The following is a 23,739-nucleotide window of genomic DNA, read 5'->3' as shown; positions in this document are numbered from 1 at the left end:
CACAGCCCTGTTCTGCTTGCGTGTGCTACTGATGATGCCCGCCCTCCGAAGAAAAAGTAGGGCACACAGAAACCAAATCTTCAATGTTGCTAAAATACAGCAGATGCAATAATTCTTACAATAATATATTTTATATATTATGGGAGGCCGTTTAGGGTAAAAACATGAAAAATCTGCACACACACTTACAATGTACTCACACGCACACTGATAATGGGTACACACGCATGTTCAAAGCCGTAAACACACATGGTAACAGGCACATACGCACAAATAAACATGCACACACGTATATAATATTCACACGGACCAATATTCACACAGTAGTAGTAGTAGTTTTCATGTCTGTTTAAACTTCGGTTATTCAGAAAATAAATTTGATGTACCCGGAAGCCCTATTCAGTGTAACCGGAAAGCACCTGAAACTGTGTTATGACTTTCAGAATAAAATACACTCACATGCTAAAACCCAAAATTAGCAAGTTTTTATAGCAAAGCTTATAAAAAATGTATAAAATTGAGAACATTATTTTGAAGAGGCTAAATCGGAAGTAGTATAGTGGTGTCTTCCTGCAAACATTTTGCTTTTTTACCTTTTTATATATAAGCTTTGCTATAAAAACTTCATACTTGAGAGACAAGGACTCATTATTCATTATTTTGCGTACATTTACAATCCGTAACAAATGCTAATTTTGAGTTTTAGCATGTTTAGCATGAGTGGATTTTATTCTGAAACTCAAACACACACTGATTTTTGGCACATATGTTTCGAAACACGGCAAAACACATAAAAAATCTGTATAATTCACACATACACACAATGATAATGGGTACACATGCACGTTAAAAGCCGTGCACACACACCGACAACAGGCACATACACACAAATAAACACACACACGCATATATAATATTCACACGGAATTTGTGCGTGCATGTTCGGTGTAACCAGATGGCACCTGAAACTGCGCGTTTACAGGAAATCGGAAGCTACTTCCGATTTTGCCACTTCAAAATAATGTTCTCAATTTTATAAATTATCGGCTTTGCTATAAAAAAAAACTTCATACTTGACAGACAAGGACTTATTATTCATTATTTTGAGTACATTTACAATTCATAACAACGAACCACCTCACTTAATTGAAAATTAATTTTGAGTTTTAGCATGTTTAGCGTGAGTGTATTTTATTCTGAAAATTCGGGTTACACTGAACTGAGCTTCTGGGTGCACCAAATTTATTGTAACACAAACACCCACACTTTATGTTGTTTATTTGTGTGTATGAGCCAGTTGTCGATGTGTTTAATGTGTGTGTGTACCTATTATCAGAGTGTGTGTGAATTGTGTTTGTGTGTACAAATTTTTTATGTGTTTTGCCCTAAACGGCCTCCCATTATATCGTATTTTCCGGACTATAAGTCACACTTTTTTTCATAGGTTGGCTGTTCCTGCGACTTATACTCCAGAGCGACTTATAAATGAAAAAACTGTTTATGTTACATAAACAGACACCTTTTCTGTTTATGTTTATTTTTTGTGTAGCTGAATAACCATTGTGTTAGCATATCTTACACATATTCAGCCTGTTCTCTATTCTTTTATTAATGTTAGAACTTGCCTTCCAAGATGACGTAATGTCTGTTTTGGTTAAGTAGTTTGTAAAATAAATTACCAGCAAAAAATGCGACTTATACTCCAGTGCAACTTATGTATGTTTTTTCTACCTAATTGTGCATTTTTGCCGTTGTGCGACTTATACTCCGGAGCGACTTATAGTCCAGAAAATACGGTATATAGGCACCTTCCTCGGTACAGAAAAACAGACAAAACAATCAATAAAAGTCCATTAAAATGATCAATAAATGTCAGAAATCCATCAAACAATTAAACATTCTTACTAGCCTTTTTTTGTACTTAGCTAAAACAACTCAAGGCCATCAATTAGATTTGGTTTGCAACCACAGCAATCATCCGAGCAGCTGTCCTCCCCACTTAAGATTGTCATCCAAATGGTCAAAAATACAGCAAAAAAAAAAAAAAAAGCAGACGCTGGTTACTAAACTGTAATTAAACGCCATCCCCACTGTAATAACTGTTGAGCACACTGAAGTGGAAAATGAAGTAGCGGATTAATTTTACAGCAAAGCCGTTTGAAGGTCTTCCACACATACACACACACACACGCTATCTTCACCATGTCCTCTTCTTTCTTATGTCCGCCCTCAGCTGCACACACACACACACACACGCCTGCAGCTGCATTTAGAATCGCTTCACTCCGAGCAAATTATTTATTTAAAAATGTTATGAAATATAGACACAGCGGTAGGTTGGCTCTGGGTATTTTTATGATTCTTGAAAAAAGATAACAAATACATGAAATATCTATATTTTTACAACATAAAAAATATATAGGGCTGCATGGCGGATGAGTGGTTAGCACACAGGCATCGCAGCTAGGAGACCTGAGTTCGATTCCACCCTTTGTTCTCCCTGTGCATGCATGAGTTTTCTCCGGTTTCCTCCCACATTCCAAAAACATGCTAGGTTAATTAGCGACTCCAAATTGTCCATAGGTATGAATGTGAGTGTGAATGGTTGTTTGTCTATATGTGCCCTGTGATTGGCTGGCCATCAGTCCAGGGTGTACCCCGCCTCTTGCACGAAGACAGCTGGGATAGGCTCCAGCACCCCCCGCGACCCTCGTTGAGGATAAGCGGTAGAAAATGAATGAATGAATGAACTTAAACAGAAGGAAAACTAGTGCCCCCTGCAGGTCAAATTAAACAGTGTTTGAATGAAATGTATACATTCGTGTATACATGAAAATATGTCGGGGCTGCACAGTGGATGAGTGGTTGGCGCATGGGCGGTTAGCGCATGGGCCACACATCTAGACGACCCCAGTTTGATTCCAGATTCGACCATCTCTGTGCGGAGTTTGCATGTTCTTCCCGTGCATGCCGAGTGGTTAGCGCGCGGGCCACACAGCTAGGAGACGCAAGTTCGATTCCAGATTCGGCCATCTCTGTGCGGAGTTTGCATGTTCTTTCCGTGCATGCCGAGTGGTTAGCGCGCGGGCCACACAGCTCGGAGACCCGAGTTCGATTCCAGATTCGTCCATCTCTGTGCGGAGTTTGCATGTTCTTTCCGTGCATGCCGAGTGGTTAGCGCGCGGGCCACACAGCTAGGAGATGCAAGTTTGATTCCAGATTCGGCCATCTCTGTGCGGAGTTTGCATGTTCTTCCCGTGCATGCCGAGGGGTTAGCGCGCGGGCCACACAGCTAGGAGACGCAAGTTCGATTCCAGATTCGGCCATCTCTGTGTGGAGTTTGCATATTCTCCCCGTCCAAATTGTCCATAGGTATGAATGCGAGTGTGAATGGTTGTTTGTCTATATGTGCCTGAAGACAGCTGGGATAGGCTCCAGCACCGCCCACGATCCTCATGAGGATAAGTGGTAGAAAATGAATGAATGAATTAATTAATAAAAATATATAAACAATTTCTGTTTTTGTACAGTATTCATGTAAATCATTATAATGCGTGGAAACAATAAACGAATGGCACAGTTTCCTGTGTGAAAGATAACAGCTCATCACTGATATCACTGAATATATTATCACACGGTGAAGTAGTACTTAGCACATCTGCCTCACCGTTAGATTTGGGTTCAGATTCCCATTAGCATATTTCTGTGTGGAATTTGCCTGTTTTCCCCCGTGCCTGAGTGGGTTTTTTTGTCCATATAAATGTGGACGTGAGTGTGAATGGTTGTCTGAATGAGTCAGAGATTGAACAGCTTTATCCAACATATCGATCACGACTGGTAGCGGTGGGCTAAGTCGATCCGCTGACTACATTTTACGAATTCTGCGACACACCAGGGCAGTGCCCAATCCAATCAGCAACAGACCTGTTGTCATGGTTGCGAATAGGTAAACGTTTTTGATGTTCTCCATGGAAAGAATCGACCTTCCCAACGTTCCCGGTCAATTGCGTGGAGAGACCAGTTGATCAATTCCATAATTAAGGTTATGAAGAACAGTACTAGACAAGACTAAACAAGACTCAGGACCCATGTTTTTGTCCAAATATCTCCAACCTATGTAATAATAATGTTATACCACCGTAAGCTCGATGCCGGAGCTGTGATTAAATAAATTGATCTACAAAGTCGGATACTTCTCAGAGCCGTTGCCGCTGCTAAAGATGATTGGACCAGATGTGCTGTCGGAGCTAGCTTTAATGAATGCTTCACATGCTCAGATCTCGGGATACCTGTCTATGCATTCTGCAAATATGCAAATGAGCCCTTTTGAAGGCTGTAGCAGCCAATCAGATCGGGCTCCCACTGAGTACCACTTTGGCATCCTCATTCATCCACATATAAGATTTTATTATGATGAATGGCTGTAATATGGAGAGAGTAAGCACTCTTCTTATTGATTCCAGCTATGCTTCAGTGGAAGATAAAATAGGAGCATGTGACATTATACTATATTCATCATTATTGATCACTTTAATAACCATCCAGCATTATTGTAAACGGTGTTGCTTCTAAATGACAGTAATTACATATATTAATTTATTACTATTTATTCTAGTCTCAAAAGTTGACTGTTTCAAAAATTTTCCGGCATAATGTTTCTCTTCCACTTCTTGCAAGTTTTTGCAAGTTTCTTAATGCGGGCATCCGTGGACCTTTCAGTCAGGTTCAGGCTTCATTAGTGGGTGTTATGCATTCACGGTCACTCACCTGTGGATGCGCACTCTTGCTTACAATTTCGGTATGTGGAGGAGAAAAGAAGCTCCTCATTTAATCCGATTCAAGCCCATCTTCATTACGCTAGCAAATCTACCTTGAATGGACTTGAGAATTTATTAATGACATCTGATCCTATAGCGCATAGCCACGAAGGCATGGTATCATTTGTATTCTGTTGCGGATTGTGGTTCCTAACAATCTAACGTTCGACTGCATCTGCTGCTTTATTTAGAGTCTTTCCAGCTGGAAACTTGTGTTATTTAGTGCTTGTTATTGTGGTCATTATTCAGCTTTTTGTTATGTGAATGTTATGAGGACTCAACATGTGCGAGCACTTTCCACCACTTACTTTTTCATTCATTCTATCGTTCATTTTCAACTGCTTAGTCTTATCAGGGTCGCCAATCACAGGGCACATATAGACAAACAACCATTCACACTCACATTCATACCTATGGACAATTTGGAGTCGCCAATTAACCTAGCATGTTTTTGGAATGTGGGAGGAAACCGGAGTACCCGGAGAAAACCCACGCATGCACGGGGAGAACATGCAAACTCCACAACGACGGTGGAATTGAACTCGGGTCTCCTAGCTGCGAGGCTTGAGCGCTGAACACTCTTTCGCCGTGCAGCCCCACTTTTTCTCCTACTCTATATTGACTACATTTAAAAAACATGTACATGAAAAAACCCGATGTTGGGAAAAAAAACATTCCAAACATTTTTCCAGAAACAGGTCATGAAAAAGCAATTGCCACATATTCCGGTCAGTACATAACACATTATGCGGTGTGTATTCGATTCATCCTATTAGACTGCAAAACTAGGCGAGAACACTTACAAGGAGACAAGGCTTGATAAAGAACTGGCAGGGGACAAAGGGAAGACTATTACATAAACATGGAAAAACTGTACACAGGTGAAGCTTGTTATGGTAATGGTTTTATTTCATTTGAACATGCATCAGATTACAATTGAATGCATCACATAATCAGTTCACAGTTCCACATGTCCAAAAGGAGTAGGAAGAAGCAAAGCTTATTAAATCCTACCCCTCCATCTGGTACTTTTACAATCAGTAACTGTTACATTTGTTCACTTCCTGCTTTCCTAATATAGTTTCAGTTTTTTTTTTGTCCCGTACTGAAGTACGAGGTGATATGACCATACAATGACGTAATTATTCATAATTACATTATGAATTATCCTTACTACCCTTACTGTAAGGAAATGAAAATGGGTAAGGACACAGGAAGGAAGCAACAACAACAAGAACAGGCAACATAAGCATCAACATGTTCAGTTCATGTTCCCTTTTTTTTTTTCCCCTGCCCACCATCCTTTCGGTTCCCTCCATCATGGACTGTTGTAAATTAGTCCAAATGGGCCTGAGTAAATAACATGATACAAACAATACTTGTTTGGTATTGATTAGATCCGATTGGGTTGTGTGTCACATGTCAGCTTGGTGCAGGAGGCTCGTTTTGAGAGAGACACGTGACCTAAAATTTTTATTTTTTTCATGAATTAGGGTTAGAGTGTGGATGGATTTAACTTCCTGTTTGAGTGTGCTCTTTTTATTGGTATAAAATCACACATCCTCATATTGTGTTATCAGCAGGGCCGGGAAAAAGAAGCCATATTCTTGCTATCAGCAGCAACAAAGAGGCTTTCTAAAAGTAATTACGATTCACTTTAACACCGCGATGAGAAGCAGTTTTTGTTCCTGTTCCTTCAATAAAACACTAATCCATACTCAACGAGAAGTTGCTATTATTTGCCAAAGTAACAGCATAGATTTTAAAAGACTGAAGCCAGTTTTTTTTTTATTTTGTTTTCTCTTCTTTTCAAGCGGAGAGTATCCAAAGCCATCCCAACGTGTTTATGGATGGTGAGCAGACTGCACAGTCGTCCTCAGAGACCAAGTCAATCGGAACAGGAGAAGAGAGAGTGCGTCGAGTCAGCGTGACCAGCGTGGAAAGCGGAATGTCGATCGGGTCTGGCGGCCATCAGCTGGGTAACACCATTGCTAACAGTGAGTAGGAGCAGAGGGGCTTTGTTGGATAACTTGTACAGTTATCTGGTCATTGATTTGTTTTTGGGGTTTTTTTGCATCAGTTTCCAGTAGCTGGTGGGGATCGAAGAGGTTGGATTACTCGCTGTACTGCCCCGATGTGTTGACTGCCTTCCCGACAGTGGCTCTGCCTCACCTCTTTCATGCGTCCTACTGGGAGTCCACCGACGTCGCGGCCTTTATCCTCAGACAGGTAGGCAAGCCGCATGCTACCGGGTTAAAGAAACAGCATGAAAAGCTTCAAACCACTCAAAAAGCTGGCTGAAATGACACTGGATCAAGATGTATGCGTGAGTGACAGGACAAAAAGCTCTGACACCATCTGTTGGTTTACATGTACAAAGCTCTAGAACTATCTTTGACGGTCTTCCTAGCATTTAAAGTTTGTATTGTGCCACTGAAGCTAGTGATATTTGTAATTTTCAATTCTTGATTAGCACAAGCTAATTTTGTAACATAATGGGCGATTTAAGACAAAAACAATTGACTTAATTGACTTAACTTGACGTAAAGTGGTGTGAAAAAATGTTTGCCCCCTTCCTGATTTATTTATTTTTTGTCACACTTAAATGTTTCAGACCAAACACATTTAATTTTTAGTCATGACAACACAACAGCACAATTCAACACAAAAATCCAAAAATTCCAAAAATCCAAACTCACCTGGCCCTGTATGAAAAAGTGATTGCTGACCCCCCCCCCAAAAAAAATCCTGGCCAAATAAAATGACCCCAAGAGTGCAGCGATGACTCATCCAATCCAAGAGGTCACAAAAGACCCCACAACAACATCCAAAGAACTACCATAAGAAAGACACATGACAAAAACAGCCTGCAAAACAAAACCCTGCTGAACACAAAGAACATTGTATCAATTTTGCCAAAAAATATCTTGTTATATCCCCAAAACCTTTAAGAAAATACTTTCTGGTCTGATGAGGCAAAAGTTGAACTTTTTTGAAGATGTGTGTCCCATTAAATCTGGCGTAAAAGTAACGGCACATTTCAGAAAACGAACATCATACCGACAGTAAAATATGGTGGTGGTAGTGTGATGGTCTGGGACTGTTTTGCTACTTCCGGACCTGGAAGCTGTGATAATTGGAGCCTTGAATTCTACCCTCTTGTTGTTGTAATTGACTAATATTTAAATGTATTTAAGGAATAATAAGGAATCAGGAACTTTTTCACATCACTGTATTTTGTATTTTGCAGAACGTTACTGCCATCTGTAGCCCACACCCTGAACAGCAGCTAAGAACTATACAATACACCCGTCGCCACAAAAAAAATCATCCTAAAATTGACTATTTGAAGGCACCACTAGAAAAAACTCAGTGGTTTAGATACAATTATAAAAGACTCAATGGGATCTTTGTATGTCCAGCAGTATTTTTAATAGCATTCTTCTGTTTTTACATCATAACTTCCGTGTCAGCAGTTCCATCTTGTCTTGTTTCTGTGTTTTTTTGCACTCGTGACTTGATGCGTTATTAATTCCAGCTTATCCAGCTGCGTTCCTAGTGGAGTTTCAGGTGGTACAAATTCTATAGTTGAAAAAGATGCTGTACTAAGGATGCTTGTTGAAGGTACAGCATGTTCCAAAGCGGCTTATGGATGCCTTTTAGAGTCACAACATCAAACATATTCAAGATGATAACATTTTGAAGAATATACTTATGTATACTTATATCTCAGCCTTTAAGGACTGGCAGTGTGTTAACCAAAACATATATTTACCGTGATATATACGTTTTCTATTAGTTTGTGGGTCTGTGAAACTGTTGTTTCTATTTTTAATCGTTGCGCTTCCTGAAGTGTGTGAGGGTATTTGCATGACATACATCTGTCTTGTTGATTGACAGGTTAACTTCAATATTAACCCCAGAATAACTTCAGCCATGCAAGCTTAACACTTAACATCGATCCATGGCTGTCGCCTGTTGATAAATGTGTGAAATGCATAAAATCAATGACCTCGTGGGGACCAGATGTGCAAAAAGCTTGGTGGATTGCGTGCAATATAAGGTAACATGGTGCTACAAAAGAACTAGCAAAGGACCACAAAGAAAGAAACCAAAAGGGAACAAACCAAATGGTAAAACAAACAGGCGATTCCCAGATATAATCGAAGAAACACACATGGTGAACAAACAACATAGACGTCAATAAAATGTATCTGAATATGTAGCTAAGCAACAGACCATGACTGAAGTAAGAGTTAAACCCAAGAGAATAAAAACAACCAAGAACATAGTGAACATGGGTTAACACAATGGAAATACAGGGTCAGGCAAAATGATATGACACATTTGTAGGTTTAAAAAAAGGCAAATAAAGTAAAGAAACAAAAAAGTATTTTTATTTTTGGTTCTGGCGGTGCGAGGTCAGTCGGTTGATTTTCCTTTCAATGCAGATTCAGTATCTCTTAAGTTGGTAACCCATAACAAGATGGCGTTTCCTGATGGTACGGGATCATGTCTACCAAGATCGAAGTGCAAGATGGCCTTATATTAACTTTTCAAAAATTTATTCATACATTCATTCATTTTCTACCGCTTGTCCTCACGAGGGTCGCGGGGGTGCTGGAGCCTATCCCAACTGTCTTTGGGCGAGAGGCGGGGTACACCCTGGACTGGTCGCCAGCCAATCACAGGGCACATATAGACAAACAACCATTCACACTCACATTCATACCTATGGACAATTCGGAGTTGCCAATTAACGTAGCAGGTTTTTGGAATGTGGGAGGAAACCAGAGTACCCGGAGAAAACCCATGCATGCACGGGGAGAACATGCGAACTCTACACAGAGATGGCCGAGGGTGGAATTGAACTTGGGTCTCCAAGGTGTGAGGCCTGCGCGCTAACCACTCAACGCCGTGCAGCTATTTATATATTATATTATTTTAGAACTTTGCTTTTGTGCAGAGATGACAGATGAAATGGCAAGTAAATGGCAAGTAAATGGTATCTAAGGTAGAGCTTTGAGGAACCCCTAAAGAAAATGTGAATACATCAATAATATATTCATTCATTCATTCATTCATTTTTTACCGCTTATCCTGACGAAGGTCGCGGGGGTGCTGGAGCCTATCCCAGCTGTCTTCGGGCAAGAGGCGGGGTACACCCTGGACTGGTGGCCAGCCAATCACAGGGCACATATAGACAAACAACCATTCACACTCATATTCTTACCTATGGACAATTTGGAGTCGCTGATTAACCTAGCATGTTTTTGGAATGTGGAAGGAAACCGGAGTACCCGGAGAAAACCCACGCATGCACGGGGAGAACATGCAAACTCCACACAGAGATGGCCGTGGGTGGGATTGAACTTTTTGTTTCTTTATTTGCTTTTATTTTTCTTTTTTTATTATTTTTTATTTTTATTTTATTTTATTAAAATACTTTTGTTTCTTTATTTTATTTTGCTTTTATTTTTCTTTTTTATTATTTTTTATTTTTATTTTATTAATTGAACTTTTGTCTCCTTTTCGAAAATAAAAAGACTTTTTTGTTTCTTTACTTTATTTTACTTTTATTTAACCTACAAATGTGTCAGATCATTTTTCCTGACCCTTTACAAGCATAGAAATGTACCATAAGAGAAATACAAGTATGCCAACATAGAGACAAATAGGGGGAACAAACCCGGCAACACAACACAACGTATTGCAGCATGCAAGAAAATAAGTACAGGAATATGCAGGCATAAAGAAGAAGACACAAGGGAATGAAGAAGCACAAAGAATGTAAGAAACAGGAATGCAAAAGACACAAAGCGAGGGACCAAATCTGTCGAAAAAAGGGAACACAATGAAACCCAACTGAACAAAGAGGAGAAGCGAAGAAACAGGGCGGTAGGATCCCACATCACTTTGATCACAGTTGAGGAAAAGAATCATGATGATCCCTGACAGATCCCATGGGGATGAGATGCTATGAGTGCTATGAAGAATCTAACCCTTGAATCCTAATTTGGCTTGGTTTTAACGGTTCAGCAGTCGAAGTAATTTGTTGAAATAAAGCAGAATGTTGTTTTTTTTCTTTATTTGAGCAAATAACCTCTCAAGGATCAAGCAAACAGTCGACAATAACATACCAGAATTCAGTTTCAGTATTAAGCTTTATGTATTTTTGCCATAACAGATTATACCATCTCTTTTGTCTCATTGTTGTTGTTGTTATTGTGTGGTTCTACGTAAGCGTTTACTGTTATTATTTCCTCCCAGCTCATGCGGTGTGACTTTATGAAGACACAGGAGGCGGACAATCTGGACTCGGCACCCTTCTCACCCTCCAGCCCGCGGGAAAAATGGCTCAGGAGGAGGACACATGTCAAACTACGGGTACACAACATTTTCATTGTGTTGCATAAATGTCTACTACTTTTCTCTCTTTGTTTACATGCCGAATGTACCGCTTCTATTCAGACTAATAATACACTTATCATAAACCGCTGTGATTGCAGTGCTTTGGCGCGTGGATAGTCTGAATGTCTTAAAATCCCGCCTGCACTTTTTGCCTTGATGGACTCAAGCTGGCAGACATTGCACAATTATTCCGTGCCTCTGAGGCTTTCTGCATAGAACAATCAAGGTCACTTTGCCATTCAAAAAGCATGAATTTAGTTAGTCTTTCTTTCTCCTTGCAATAGAATTGTGTGTAACCAGATTGCCATGGCAATGCCTGAAGTACAGCGGAGGGTCGAAGGTCGCTGATACGAATGATTTAAATAATGCAATTCTAAATAATCGCTTCCACAGTCAAAGCATAATAAAAATAATACATTTTATGAACTGTAAGTTCTGATAGGAGAGTATAGTATAGGCACAAATAAGCACATTTTACAACATAAGAACTCAAAGACTTGCACCAGAGGAGGGTGAAAAAGGGGGGGTGGAGCCATAGCAATTGCACCCTCCACTCCCTTCAATGTTTTCTCAACCTTGAAAATGATAAAAAGTCATATTTTCCACAAGAAAAAGGCTACGACGATAAAAGAATAGCATAGTAATTTGATAAAAATAGATCAGCATAACAATTGATTGTAGAGGTCTCACATTTTTAGCACAGAAATTATTCGAAAAATGATATTTGTACCTATTCTTGCGAAAGAACCTCTTTTAACTCAATATTTCAACAACGGTTGTCAAAAATGACAGGTTAAAGGCGTGAATTATTTAATAACACGTCTCTTACTCATTCTCAGCACACTCTCATGAGGTGCATTCACAAACACTCACAAGTGGATAGTCTTATCATCTTTTAAGTGTAGTCGGAAATCCTAGAAAATACACTAAAAACATGTGAATTCTGCTTAAATGTTGTAGTATCTCTGACTCCTATTTTACCACATTGTTATACTGTCTTTTTGGTAATGGTAATGGTTTAATTTCATTTGAACATGCATCAGATTACAATTGAATGCATCACATAATCAGTTCACAGTTCCACATGTCCAAAAGGAGTAGGAAGAAGCAAAGCTTATTAAATCCTACCCCTCCATCTGGTACTTTTACAATCAGTAACTGTTACATTTGTTCACTTCCTGCTTTCCATAATACAGTTTAAGGGTTTTTTGGGTTTTGTTTTTTTTTAAATAATGTACCTCGTACCAAAGTACGAGGTGATATGACCATCCAATGACATAATGGGTACCATAGTAAGTGTCAATATAGTGATATATATAGCACATCATGACTGGTTCAAGACTCTTCATCCTTGTATTTAGCAAACATCAACTGCTTGTATTGTTTCTTGAATTGGCTCATCGTTGTGCATTGTTTGAGTTCCTTACTCAATCCATTCCATAGTTTGATTCCACATACTGAAATGCTATGGCTTTTTAACGTAGTCCTAGCATATAAGTGTTTTTCCAAATGTAGTTCTTCCCTGAGATCATATTTCTCCTCTCTTGTAGAGAAGTATTGGATGACATTTTTAGGTAATTGGTTATTTTTAGCCTTATGCATTATTTTAGCTGTTTGAAGATGAACTATATCAGCAAGTTTAAGTATTTGTGATTTTAGAAATAAGGAGTTCGTTTGTTCTCTGTAGGCGGCATTATGAATTATCCTTACTGACCTTTTTTGCAGTACATTTAGCGAGTGAAGATTGCTTTTATAGTTATTACCCCATATTTTTCCACACAATAAGTAAGATATGGTAGAACCAGAGGAGTGATTTCTGATTGAGAACAAATTTTGCTTTGTTCAATATTGAAATATTTCTGGCCACTTTATGTTGTATATTTGTAATATGAGGTTTCCAGCTCATATTTTCATATATTGTGATCCCCAGAAATTTATTTCACCCTTTCAATGTCTACACCATCTATTTGTATTTGCTGCTGCGTGTCCTTTCAGCATGATTTTAGTTTTATTTAGGTTCAAGGACACTGATGTATTAAAATTGGCATAGAGTACATTTGGAATACAGGAAGTGAACATGCGGACATGTGCAACTGTGGATTGTACTATGTGGTGTATTCCAATGCAATTTATACATTACAATACAGGCTTATTCTTGTAACATTTGCAATATGTTTTATAGTAGTCCTAATAGTGCTTTTGCCTTGTGTTTGTGGGTTATGTGGGTTATATCTCCCACTGGAACGCCATTGACTGTGTTGAGGGTTTATAGTCCAGGCTGATTCAATTTGGTTCCTGCCAGCTCATCTGCTGCAGAGTGACACTCTTCCGACGCTTCAATTCCTGACTCCCCTCGGCTTGTTAGAAGGTCCTCATCCCATCTGGATCTACTCGTGTGCTTGTTGCTTCCTGCTCTTTCGGAGTCAGGGGTCACACACACACCCACTTGTACTTTGCACATAGCATCCCTGTGAGTGGATGCTGAGGCCTTCCTCATGCCAGTAGCTGCCATGTTGGATGCTCTGATAAAGCATTTACTCGAACGAACCTAATGAGGGAAAACAGCTGGAAATGTTGGACTCCCTTCCATGTCACATCCTTTAAATCAATTATCATTAGCGGATGTGGTGAAACAACATGGTGACTCACATTCATTGCTGCTATTAAGTGAGAGAGGGAATGTGAGGGTGTTTTCAGGTAGTAAAAAAAAAAAAAAAACCTGTTTGCAATGCTGATGAAATGTTTGCAAAATGTTTTGACGTCAAACTACTTGTTTTGAGTTGCATTTGTGTACCGGTTAGAGACAAGACAAGGACACCCTGACACTGAGTCAACACTCACGCAGGTCCCACTGTACTTTCCTGTGATTGTGCTCGGGGGTGACATTCTAAGATGCAACACACAGACGCTACATCAGCCATCCAGGTTTACAGAGCTGCACATATGTCACACACACAGACAGACACACACAGAGACACAAAGGGTGTCAGGCTTAAAGAATACTACATGGAATAATGTGGGGAGGAAGTCTGCCATTAACTGCAATATTAAAGATGCTTGGCATTAACTGACCATCCAGCCATTTTTTATACAGTTTTGACGATGTTATGACATATTTTGAATCGTGGGGGTGCTGGAGCCTATCCCAGCTGTCTTCAGGCAAGATGCGGGGTACACTCTGGACTGGTCGCCAGCTAATCACAGGGCACATATAGACAAATATGGAGTCGCCAATTAACCTAGTATGTTTTTGGGAGGAAACCGGAGTACCTGGAGAAAACCGACGCATGCACGGGGAGAACATGCAAACTCCGCACAGAGATGGCCGAATCTAGAATCGAACTCGTGTGTCCTAGCTGTGTGGCCCGCGTGCTAACCTATGCATGCACGGGGAGAACATGCAAACTCCGCACAGAGATGGCCGAATCTGGAATTGAACACAGGTCTCCTAGCTGTGTGGCCCATGCGCTAACCGACGCATGCACGGGGAGAACTCGCAAACTCCACACAGAGATGGCCGAATTTGGAATCGAACTTGGGTCGCCTAGCTGTGTGGCCCATGTGGTAACCACTTGTCCACCGTGCAGCCCCGACATATTTTCATGTCTACACAAATGTATACATTTCATTTAAACACTGTTTAATTCATTTTCCCAGCTGTCTTCGGGCGAGAGGCGGGGTACACCCTGGACTGGTGGCCAGCCAATCACAGTGCACATATAGACAAACAACCATTCACACTCACATTCATACCTATGGACAATTTGGAGTCGCCAATTAACCTAGCATGTTTTTGGAATGTGGGAGGAAACCGGAGAAAACCCAGACATGCACGGGGAGAACATGCAAACTCCACACAGAGATGGCCGAGGGTGGAATTGAACCCTGGTCTCATAGCTGTGAGGTCTGCACGCTAACCACTCGACTGCCTTGCAGCCTTCTAAGTTTTCTTTATTAATTTGTTCTAAAAGGACAAAAACCAGAAACATTTTCAACGCTAGCAATGGTTTCCTTGTGTCCTGGCAGAACGTCACCGCCAACCATAGAGTGAATGACATCATCGCCACAGAGGACGGACCTCAGACACTGGTGGGCCGCTTCATGTATGGCCCCTTGGATATGGTGACGCTAACTGGAGAAAAGGTAGCTCCCCAGACTCTCATTTCTTCATCAGCCTCCAGCCACTAGCGCTAATGAACCGTGTGTTTGTGTTTACTAGGTGGACATCCTGCTGATGACGCAACCCCAGTCTGGACGCTGGGTGCACTTTGACACCGAGGTGACCAACAGCAGCGGTAGGGTCACCTACACCATACCTAGTGACAAGAAGCTTGGCCTGGGAGTCTACCCTATTAAAATGGTGGTCAAGTAAGTGTCTCAACAATAATAATAATTTGCGACATTAACACTCAAAGTGCGTTGCATCAGAGAACGATGCGTTGGTGCGTTCAATGACTGTCAACAATCGCATTAAACATTCAAAAACTTCGTCAAAATAGAGTATTGTAATAAAATAATATTTACTGTAATACAGAAATGAAATAACATTAGGTTTGCAATTTGGATGAAATGTTTTATGACTATTGCCCTATGTTTTAGGTATTTTCATTTGTGCATTTCATGAAAAAAAGGTGCATTTATTTAATAATAATAATTTCTTCTCAATGTTCCTAAATAGGCTTTTTTTTACTCACAAACATTTATAATTTAAAACCAGTATCATAAATATAAAAATGTTATTTTGAGCTGACACAAATAAACAAAAACATGTTAATGTGAGAGGTCTCACTTGCTCATATTTTGTATTTGCTGAACGTTTGTGGGCAAGTTTAAAAGCTAATATGCTAATAATAAATAATAAAAATAGTAATACAAAAATATGCTAGCTGACTGTATTTTTAAAATAATATTTTTTTATAAATAATAATAATTCCCAAATTGATCCCTTTACATAAAATTTGATGTAATTATTGTTGTAGTTGCACATCGAATCGTTTACCACAAAGCGATCAATACTTATTATTCATTCATTCATTCATTTTTTACCACTTATCCTCACGAGGGTCGCGGGGGGCGCTGGAGCCTATCCCAGCTGTCTTTGAATGTGGGAGGAAACCGGAGTACCCAGAGAAAACCCACGCATGCACGGGGAGAACATGCACACTCCACACAGAGATGGCAAGAGATGGCAGAGGGTGGAATTGAACTACGGTCTCCTTGTTGTGAGGTCTGCGCGCTAACCACTCGTCCGCTGTGCAGCCCCTATACTTATTATAGATGAAAAATTATTTCCATCTGCGATTAAATGTGATTAATTGTGAGTTAACTGTGGACAAAATGTGATTAATCACAATCAAATATTTTAATCAATTGACAACCTAAATTACATTCATCATGGCCATCATAATATACATACCATACATTCATCTATATCATATGATAAAAATGAATGAGCTAGACAGCCAGTCTCAGGCAAAGAAAGAACACCCAGACAGGGATTTCTGCAGTACGCACACTCCCAAAACAGCAGTACAGGACAGGCAGGAACTCAGAATCAGAGTTTATGAATAAATAAAAACAATCTGACTTGGAAGAAACCCGCTGGAAGAGAAGCCGCTGGACTCAAAGTAGACCGGATAAGGAAGATGCTGACAACACAATCGGTCCCAGTCCCAGGCGGGAGAGTAGCAAACAAATACCTTGAATCTAACTTTAGGACTTGAGAGTACATAGTCCATGAAACTGTGTGATAATGATGACGACACTAAAGCAGCTTTTTTCTTTTCCACCCGAAACAACCAGAAATGGCCAGAAATATTTCAATATTGAACAAAGCAAAATTTGTTCTCAATCAGAAATCACTCCACACTCTTTATTGCTCTTTGATTCTACCATATCTTACTTATTGTGTGGAAATATGGGGTAATAACTATAAAAGCAATCTTCACTCGCTAAATGTACTGCAAAAAAGGTCAGTAAGGATAATTCATAATGCCGCCTACAGAGAACATACTAACTCCTTATTTCTGAAAATCACAAATACTTAAACTTGCTGATATAGTTCATCTTCAAACAGCTAAAATAATGCATAAGGCTAAAAATAACCAATTACCTAAAATGTCATCCAACACTTACTATGATACCCATTATGTCATTGGATGGTCATATCACCTTGTACTTTGGTATGTGACAAAAAATAAAAACATGCAAAAATAAATAAAAAAATTAAAAATTAACTAATAAAAAATTAGAAATGTATAATATAATTAAATTTAATAATTTAATAAAATTTAATAATGTTATTGAGTATAAAAAATGTATTTAATAATTTACTAATGTACTAATGTACTAATTTAATAATTTAATAATTTAATAATTTAATAATTTAATAATTTGATAATTTGATAATTTGATAATTTGATAATTTAATAATTTTATAATTTTATAATTTCATTTTAAAAAATAATACACAAATTTAAATTATATTAGGAAAGCAGGAAGTGAACAAATGAAACAGTGACTGATTGTAAAAGTTCCAGATGGAGGGGTAGGATTTAATAAGCTTTGCTTCTTCCTACTCCTTTTGGACATGTGGAACGGTGATGCATTGTGATGCATTCAATTGTAATCTGATGCATGTTCAAATGAAATTAAACCATTACCATTACCATTACCTTCAAGGGGAGATCAGACGTCAGCGGATGCCTACCTGACAGTGCTGCCTCGTGGCATGGAGTGTGTAGTCTTCAGCATCGATGGCTCCTTTGCTGCCAGTGTGTCAATCATGGGCAGCGATCCCAAGGTCCGCCCCGGTGCAGTGGATGTTGTCAGGTTGGTTCTCCATGAATTGGACATATCTTGTATCCGTATCACAAATTCTGTAGACAATCACAATGTGACATCTTGTGGATATTCTCATGCATTAAAAAATGGACGCTATAGATGGATTACTTGCTGGTTCCGAGTGGGTTCTGCAGTTGGGACATTATGTTTATTTTTCCAGGCACTGGCAAGACTTGGGCTACCTGATCATTTACATCACAGGTCGTCCTGATATGCAGAAACAACGTGTGGTGTCCTGGTTATCGCAGCATAACTTTCCTCATGGGATGATCTTCTTCTCCGAGGGTTTGGTTCACGATCCATTGCGACAGAAGACCATCTTCCTACGAAACCTCATCCAGGAGGTAAATAAGCAAGTCTGATCGTGGGCAAAAGTAACAGATTGAAAAGTCAGGAAGTATAAAATACTAACAATACTCTTCTGTATTAACCCAATGTCATAAAGTCGGAGGTTGTACTACAAAGGTACTGCATATATCTTATAATGATTATTTCCTGTGTGGTCAGTGTCACATTAAGATCAACTCGGCTTATGGATCCATGAAGGACATCTCTGTTTACAACATGCTCGGCCTCGGCCCCTCACAGATTCAAATTGTGGGCAGACCATCAAAGAAGTACCAGAACCAATGCCAGGTAGGTCATTTGGGCTCTTTCTGGGGGTGGGGGGGCGTTATTACAATAATATACCTGAATCCTCTCACTACTTCCTGGTGCGTCTAGTTCCTGAGTGAGGGCTACGCAGCACATCTCTCCTCTCTCCAATTTGGCCACAGAGCTCGACCAAAAAAATCCCCCTCAGTCCGCATGGTCCTCAGGAAAGGCTCCTTTGGGCTCACCGCCAAGCCAGATTTCCTGTGTAAGCGCACCCACCTACGGAGGACCATGTCGGTCCAGCAGCCTGACCCGCCCTGCACGCCCAACCCCAAGCCGGAACGCGCCCAGAGCCAACCAGAGTCAGATAAGGACCACCATGGAGGGGGAGGCGGTGGTGGAGGGGGTCATGGTGTGTGGGGGCGGGCCTCCATGCATCGTGGAGACACCACTCCCTGATGCTGATGAGGAGACGCACGAGGAGGACAATTAGAGTGAAGACCGAGGTTAGATTGTAAAGTTTTTGTGAATGGAATAATTCTAATGAATCCAATACAAGATCTGAATCACAACGTCTACCTTTACTAAAAATAATAATACTCACTTTTGGATGATACCATCCAGATGTAGAAGGTGTTTAGGATGCATAAATTCTATAAGAAAATACACTTCATGCTGTTTTACTCGTTTTCAATCAGCAACACCATAACATAACTGATTGACTGATTGCCTTATTGTGTGGAAATATGGGGTAATAACTATAAAAGCAATCTTCACTCAATAATGTACTGCAAAAAAGGTCAGTAAGGATAATTCATAATGCCGCCTACAGAGAACATACTAACTCCTTATTTCTAAAATCACAAATACTTAAACTTGCTGATATAGTTAATATTTAAACAACTAAAATAATGCATAAGGCTAAAAATAACCAATTAGCTAAAAATGTCATCCAATACTTCTCTACAAGAGAGGAGAAATCTGATCTCAGGGAAGAACTACATTTGAAACACTTATATGCTAGGACTATGTTAAAAAGCCATAGCATTTCAGTATGTGGAATCAAACTATGGAATGGATTGAGTAAGGAAGTCAAACAATGCACAACGATGAGCCAATTCAAGAAACAATACAAGCAGTTGATGTTTGCTAAATACAAGGATGAAGAGTCTTGAACCAGTCATGATGTGCTATATATATCACTATATTGACACTTACTATGGTACTATAGTAGTATGGTACTATGGTACCTGACAAAAAAAAAAATTAAAAATTAAAAAAAAAAAATTAGGAAAGCAGGAAGTGAACAAATGTAACAGTTACTGATTGTAAATGTAGCAGATGGAGGAGTAGGATCTAATAAGCTTTGCTTCTTCCTACTCCTTTTGGACATGTGGAACTGTGAACTGATTATGTGATGCATTCAATTGTAATCTGATGCATGTTCAAATGAAATTAAACCATAACCATTCAGATTTAATCATCGGATCAGATAACCTTGACTTATTACTTTCCTCAGCCCCCAAACTAATCTGTTGCAAAATAACCTTAAAGGCATGGAAGCAACAACGCCGTGTCATTGGCCAGATTGCAATAACTAAGCATCCAATCAGCAATGCTGTAATTTTTCTGCTCACAGCCATTCAGGGCATATTTGCACTGAATTGTAACTTTGCTATGATTAGTTGTGATGCAATTAATTCCGTATCACCTTCCAGCATTTTTAATGTATTATTGTGGTTTTCTGTCGTGTAGAATTACTAATTACTGACATATTACTAATTACTAATTACTTACATGTTGGGTATTGTTACATCAAAAGTGAGAATTATTACATTATGAACACTTTTTGATCCAGTTCTTGCATTGGATTGAACAAAATGTGTGTATATGTACTTAATGAAGTGCCCTTGAAAGTGCATTGCTTTTTTAGTCACGTTTATTTGTATTCCCTTGCAATTACCATATTGACCCAAATATACAGCAACACGAATATAACTCTTTTTTTTTAAGGCGCTTCTTTGGAAACATGTTTTTAAGACAAAAATAACAACTAGTAGATTGCGGTTAAAAAAAAAAATTACTTGCTTTTTTCAAGCAGTTCCCGACTCTCTCCAGGTCACTGGTGGGTGTGAGTGACAAGCAGAAAAGCTCTGATTTGCTGATTTGTGCATTTGGAAGTGACCCCTGAAAGCAGTTTTGAATGGCTGTGCAAGCTGACGTCAATGCAACCTGAACTTCCTTATATGGGCATGCCCAGCAACCCTGCTCTGCGTGCCTAAAAAGGCAAGCATCAGGCAGAAGTGGTTGGAGTGGTTGGAGAAAAACACCTTTCCAACGTTACTTGGTTTTTGAAGAGTCAGAAGAGCAAGCTGTAGATAAGTTAGAAGTGTCCTAACTGTGTTTATTTTGTGTAAGTAATGCTAGGAGTCCGCTGGGCCCGTGCCAATTCGCGCCAGTTCGCGCCAGTTCTCACCAGTTTGCGCCAGTTCTCGCGAATTCGCGCCAGTTCTCGCGAATTCGCGCCAGTTCGCGCCAATCACATAATCTTTGGCTTGAACTGGCACCAACTGGCGCCGGCCCAGTGGACTCTTAGCATCATTGGTGCAACTTGGCTCGTGCCATTACATTCCAGTGGATTCAAATCGGCCAGATTGGTTCCGCTTGGTGGACGAAGATTTTGAAATTTTTTTGCTGCCAAACTCAATTTTTTGCAGCTGTTACGGGCCACCACAAGCCAATTGGGAGGCAGTTTGAGCCACTAGGCACCTTATTGGAGACACTGCAAATTTCATTGGTGCGAACTGGCACCAACTGGCGCCGGCCGAGTGGACTCTTAGCATCATCGGTGTAACTTGGCTTGTGCCATTACATTCCAGTGGATTCCAATAGGCCAGATTGTTTGTGATATTTGGTTCCACTTGGTGGACGAAGATTTTAAACATTTTGAAATTTTTTTGCCGCCAAACTCAATTTTTGTTGCTGTTACGGGCCACCACAAGCCAGTTGGGAGCCACTGCATGCCACGAGGCACCTTATCAGCGACACTGCAAATTGCATTGGTGCCAACTGGCACCAACTGGCGCCGACTGAGTGGACTCTTAGCGTCATCGGTGCAACTTGGCTCGTGCCATTACATTCCAGTGGATTCCAATAGGCCAGATTGTTTGCGATATTTGGTTCCACTTGGTGGCCGAATAATTTAAACATTTTGAAATTTTCTTGCCGCCAAACTCAATTTTTGCTGCTCTTACGGGCCACCACGAGCCAGTTGGGAGCCACTGCACGCCACTAGTCATCTTATTGGCGACACTGCAAATTTCATTGGTGTGAACTGGCACCAACTGGCGCCGGCCAAGTGGACTCTTAGCATAATCGGACTCTGTAACATTATTGAGTGTGCATACAGGGAGCAAAGGGATTGTGACCAAGAGTCTGGAAGATCAAAAAAGCTTTTTGTGCCGGTTATTATGTGCAGCTGCTCTATAGGAGTCCAGAACTCAACACAAAGGGTCCCTTTTTAATGCATAGGTGGTAAAAGGTAGAAGAAAGGAAGCACAATGTGGGGGAAAAGGTGTGCAAAAGGCTGTATTTTCTTATGTGATAGCGTTGCATGCTGACAAATCCCCCCCCAAAAAAAATTTCCCGTGGCAACCTGAGTAAAAGATGCTATTATTAGCAACGGCGCCTCCGGAGGGCAACAGAATGTAAATGCGCTCATGATTATGTAAGAGCTGATCCACTTTTTTTCCAGATCCGGAGACGGCGTTAGCGCAATCACAGAGATGGCGGCGGTGTGTCAGCCGGAGCCTGTGGGAGCAAATAACGCTGACACAGAGCGAACATTAATCAGAGTGTTAACTTTGCTTCGGATGTGACAAACTTCATTAAATGCGTTTTCGCTCATATTGTATTTGAAGCGTCGCCTCTATCTGCGTGCTGATTGGATCCTCGCCTACTGCTGAGGGCCTCATCTGTAGTCGACACCCTTTTTCACCAATTTCACACACTTTTTGTCTTTGTGAAGTTTATCTAAGAAGTTCTGACTGTAAACACTTCATTGCAATCTCTGCACGCAGAAGCACTTGGACGTTCAGGCTTCAACCTTTGACCTCGAGGCCCCAGCAAGGCTGCTTATATCACCTTGTTTGCTCGGTCCCACCTCCCCAAAATTAGAAACAAAAACATTTACACGACCAAAGTCTAATGTAGTGGTTATTGATTCAGCTGGTACACAAACATGTGGTTTTTTTAGTAGTTAATGTGTTTTCAGTGTCGCACAAACACACCACTTTTATGTGGATGATCATTAATTTGGATTATTGTGCGTGGACTACAGTCATAAATCATTACTGTTTCATTGTTTTACAGCCAGGCTGCACGGCGGTCGAGTGGTTAGCGCGCAGACCTCACAGCTAGGAGACCATCCCAATCAATCCAATCAATTCAATCCCAGCCTCGGCCATCTCTGTGTGGAGTTTGCATGTTCTCCCCGTGCATGTGTGGGTTTTTTCTTCGGGTACTCCGGTTTCCTCCCACATTCCAAAAACATGCTAGGTTAATTGGTGACTCCAAATTGTCCATAGGTATGAATGTGAGTGTGAATGGTTGTTTGTCTATATGTGCCCTGTGATTGGCTGACCATCAATCCAGGGTGTACCCCGCCTCTCGCCCAAAAGACAGCTGGGATAGGCTCCAGCACCCCCGCGACCCTCGTGAGGTATGCAAGTATGCATATGCAAGCAAATTAAAAAAATTTTTTTGCCTAATTTAAGCAAGATTACTACTATTACTATTATTATTTTACATTGGTCGCTAAGAGATGACAGATGAAACTTATACAATGGCAAGTAAATGGTATCTAAGGTAGAGCTTTGAGGAACCCCTAAAGAAAATGTGAATACATCAATAATATATTCATTCATTCATTCATTTTCTACCGCTTATCAGCTGTCTTCAGGCGAGAGGCGGGGTACACCCTCGACTGGTGGCCAGCCAATCACAGGGCACATATAGACAAACAACCATTCACACTCACATTCATACCTATGGACAATTTGGAGTCACCAATTAA

General features: G+C 40.3%; 1 protein-coding gene across 1 annotated transcript in view; it reads left to right on the top strand.

The window, feature by feature from the left end:
* The window catches only part of pitpnm3 (PITPNM family member 3), a 93,991-nt gene extending 72,645 nt beyond the window's left edge, over nucleotides 1-21,346 (top strand). Inside the window, exons 11-19 of the mRNA XM_078792923.1 lie at nucleotides 6,632-6,814; nucleotides 6,898-7,046; nucleotides 11,088-11,204; nucleotides 15,255-15,371; nucleotides 15,448-15,596; nucleotides 17,910-18,059; nucleotides 18,232-18,415; nucleotides 18,579-18,707; nucleotides 18,795-21,346. Coding sequence (XP_078649049.1) covers nucleotides 6,632-6,814; nucleotides 6,898-7,046; nucleotides 11,088-11,204; nucleotides 15,255-15,371; nucleotides 15,448-15,596; nucleotides 17,910-18,059; nucleotides 18,232-18,415; nucleotides 18,579-18,707; nucleotides 18,795-19,124 — 1,508 coding nt within the window. The 3' untranslated portion in view covers nucleotides 19,125-21,346. The remainder of the gene's footprint in view (nucleotides 1-6,631; nucleotides 6,815-6,897; nucleotides 7,047-11,087; nucleotides 11,205-15,254; nucleotides 15,372-15,447; nucleotides 15,597-17,909; nucleotides 18,060-18,231; nucleotides 18,416-18,578; nucleotides 18,708-18,794) is intronic.
* Nucleotides 21,347-23,739: the final 2,393 nt, after the last annotated feature.

The sequence above is a fragment of the Doryrhamphus excisus genome, linkage group LG8 (genome assembly GCF_037039965.1).
Source record: "Doryrhamphus excisus strain RoL-2023G ecotype Guam linkage group LG8, RoL_Dexc_Guam_v1.1, whole genome shotgun sequence".
In the NCBI taxonomy this organism is placed as follows: domain Eukaryota; kingdom Metazoa; phylum Chordata; class Actinopteri; order Syngnathiformes; family Syngnathidae; genus Doryrhamphus; species Doryrhamphus excisus.
Note: the sequence above shows the minus strand (reverse complement) of the source record. Positions and strands in the feature narration are given on the sequence as shown.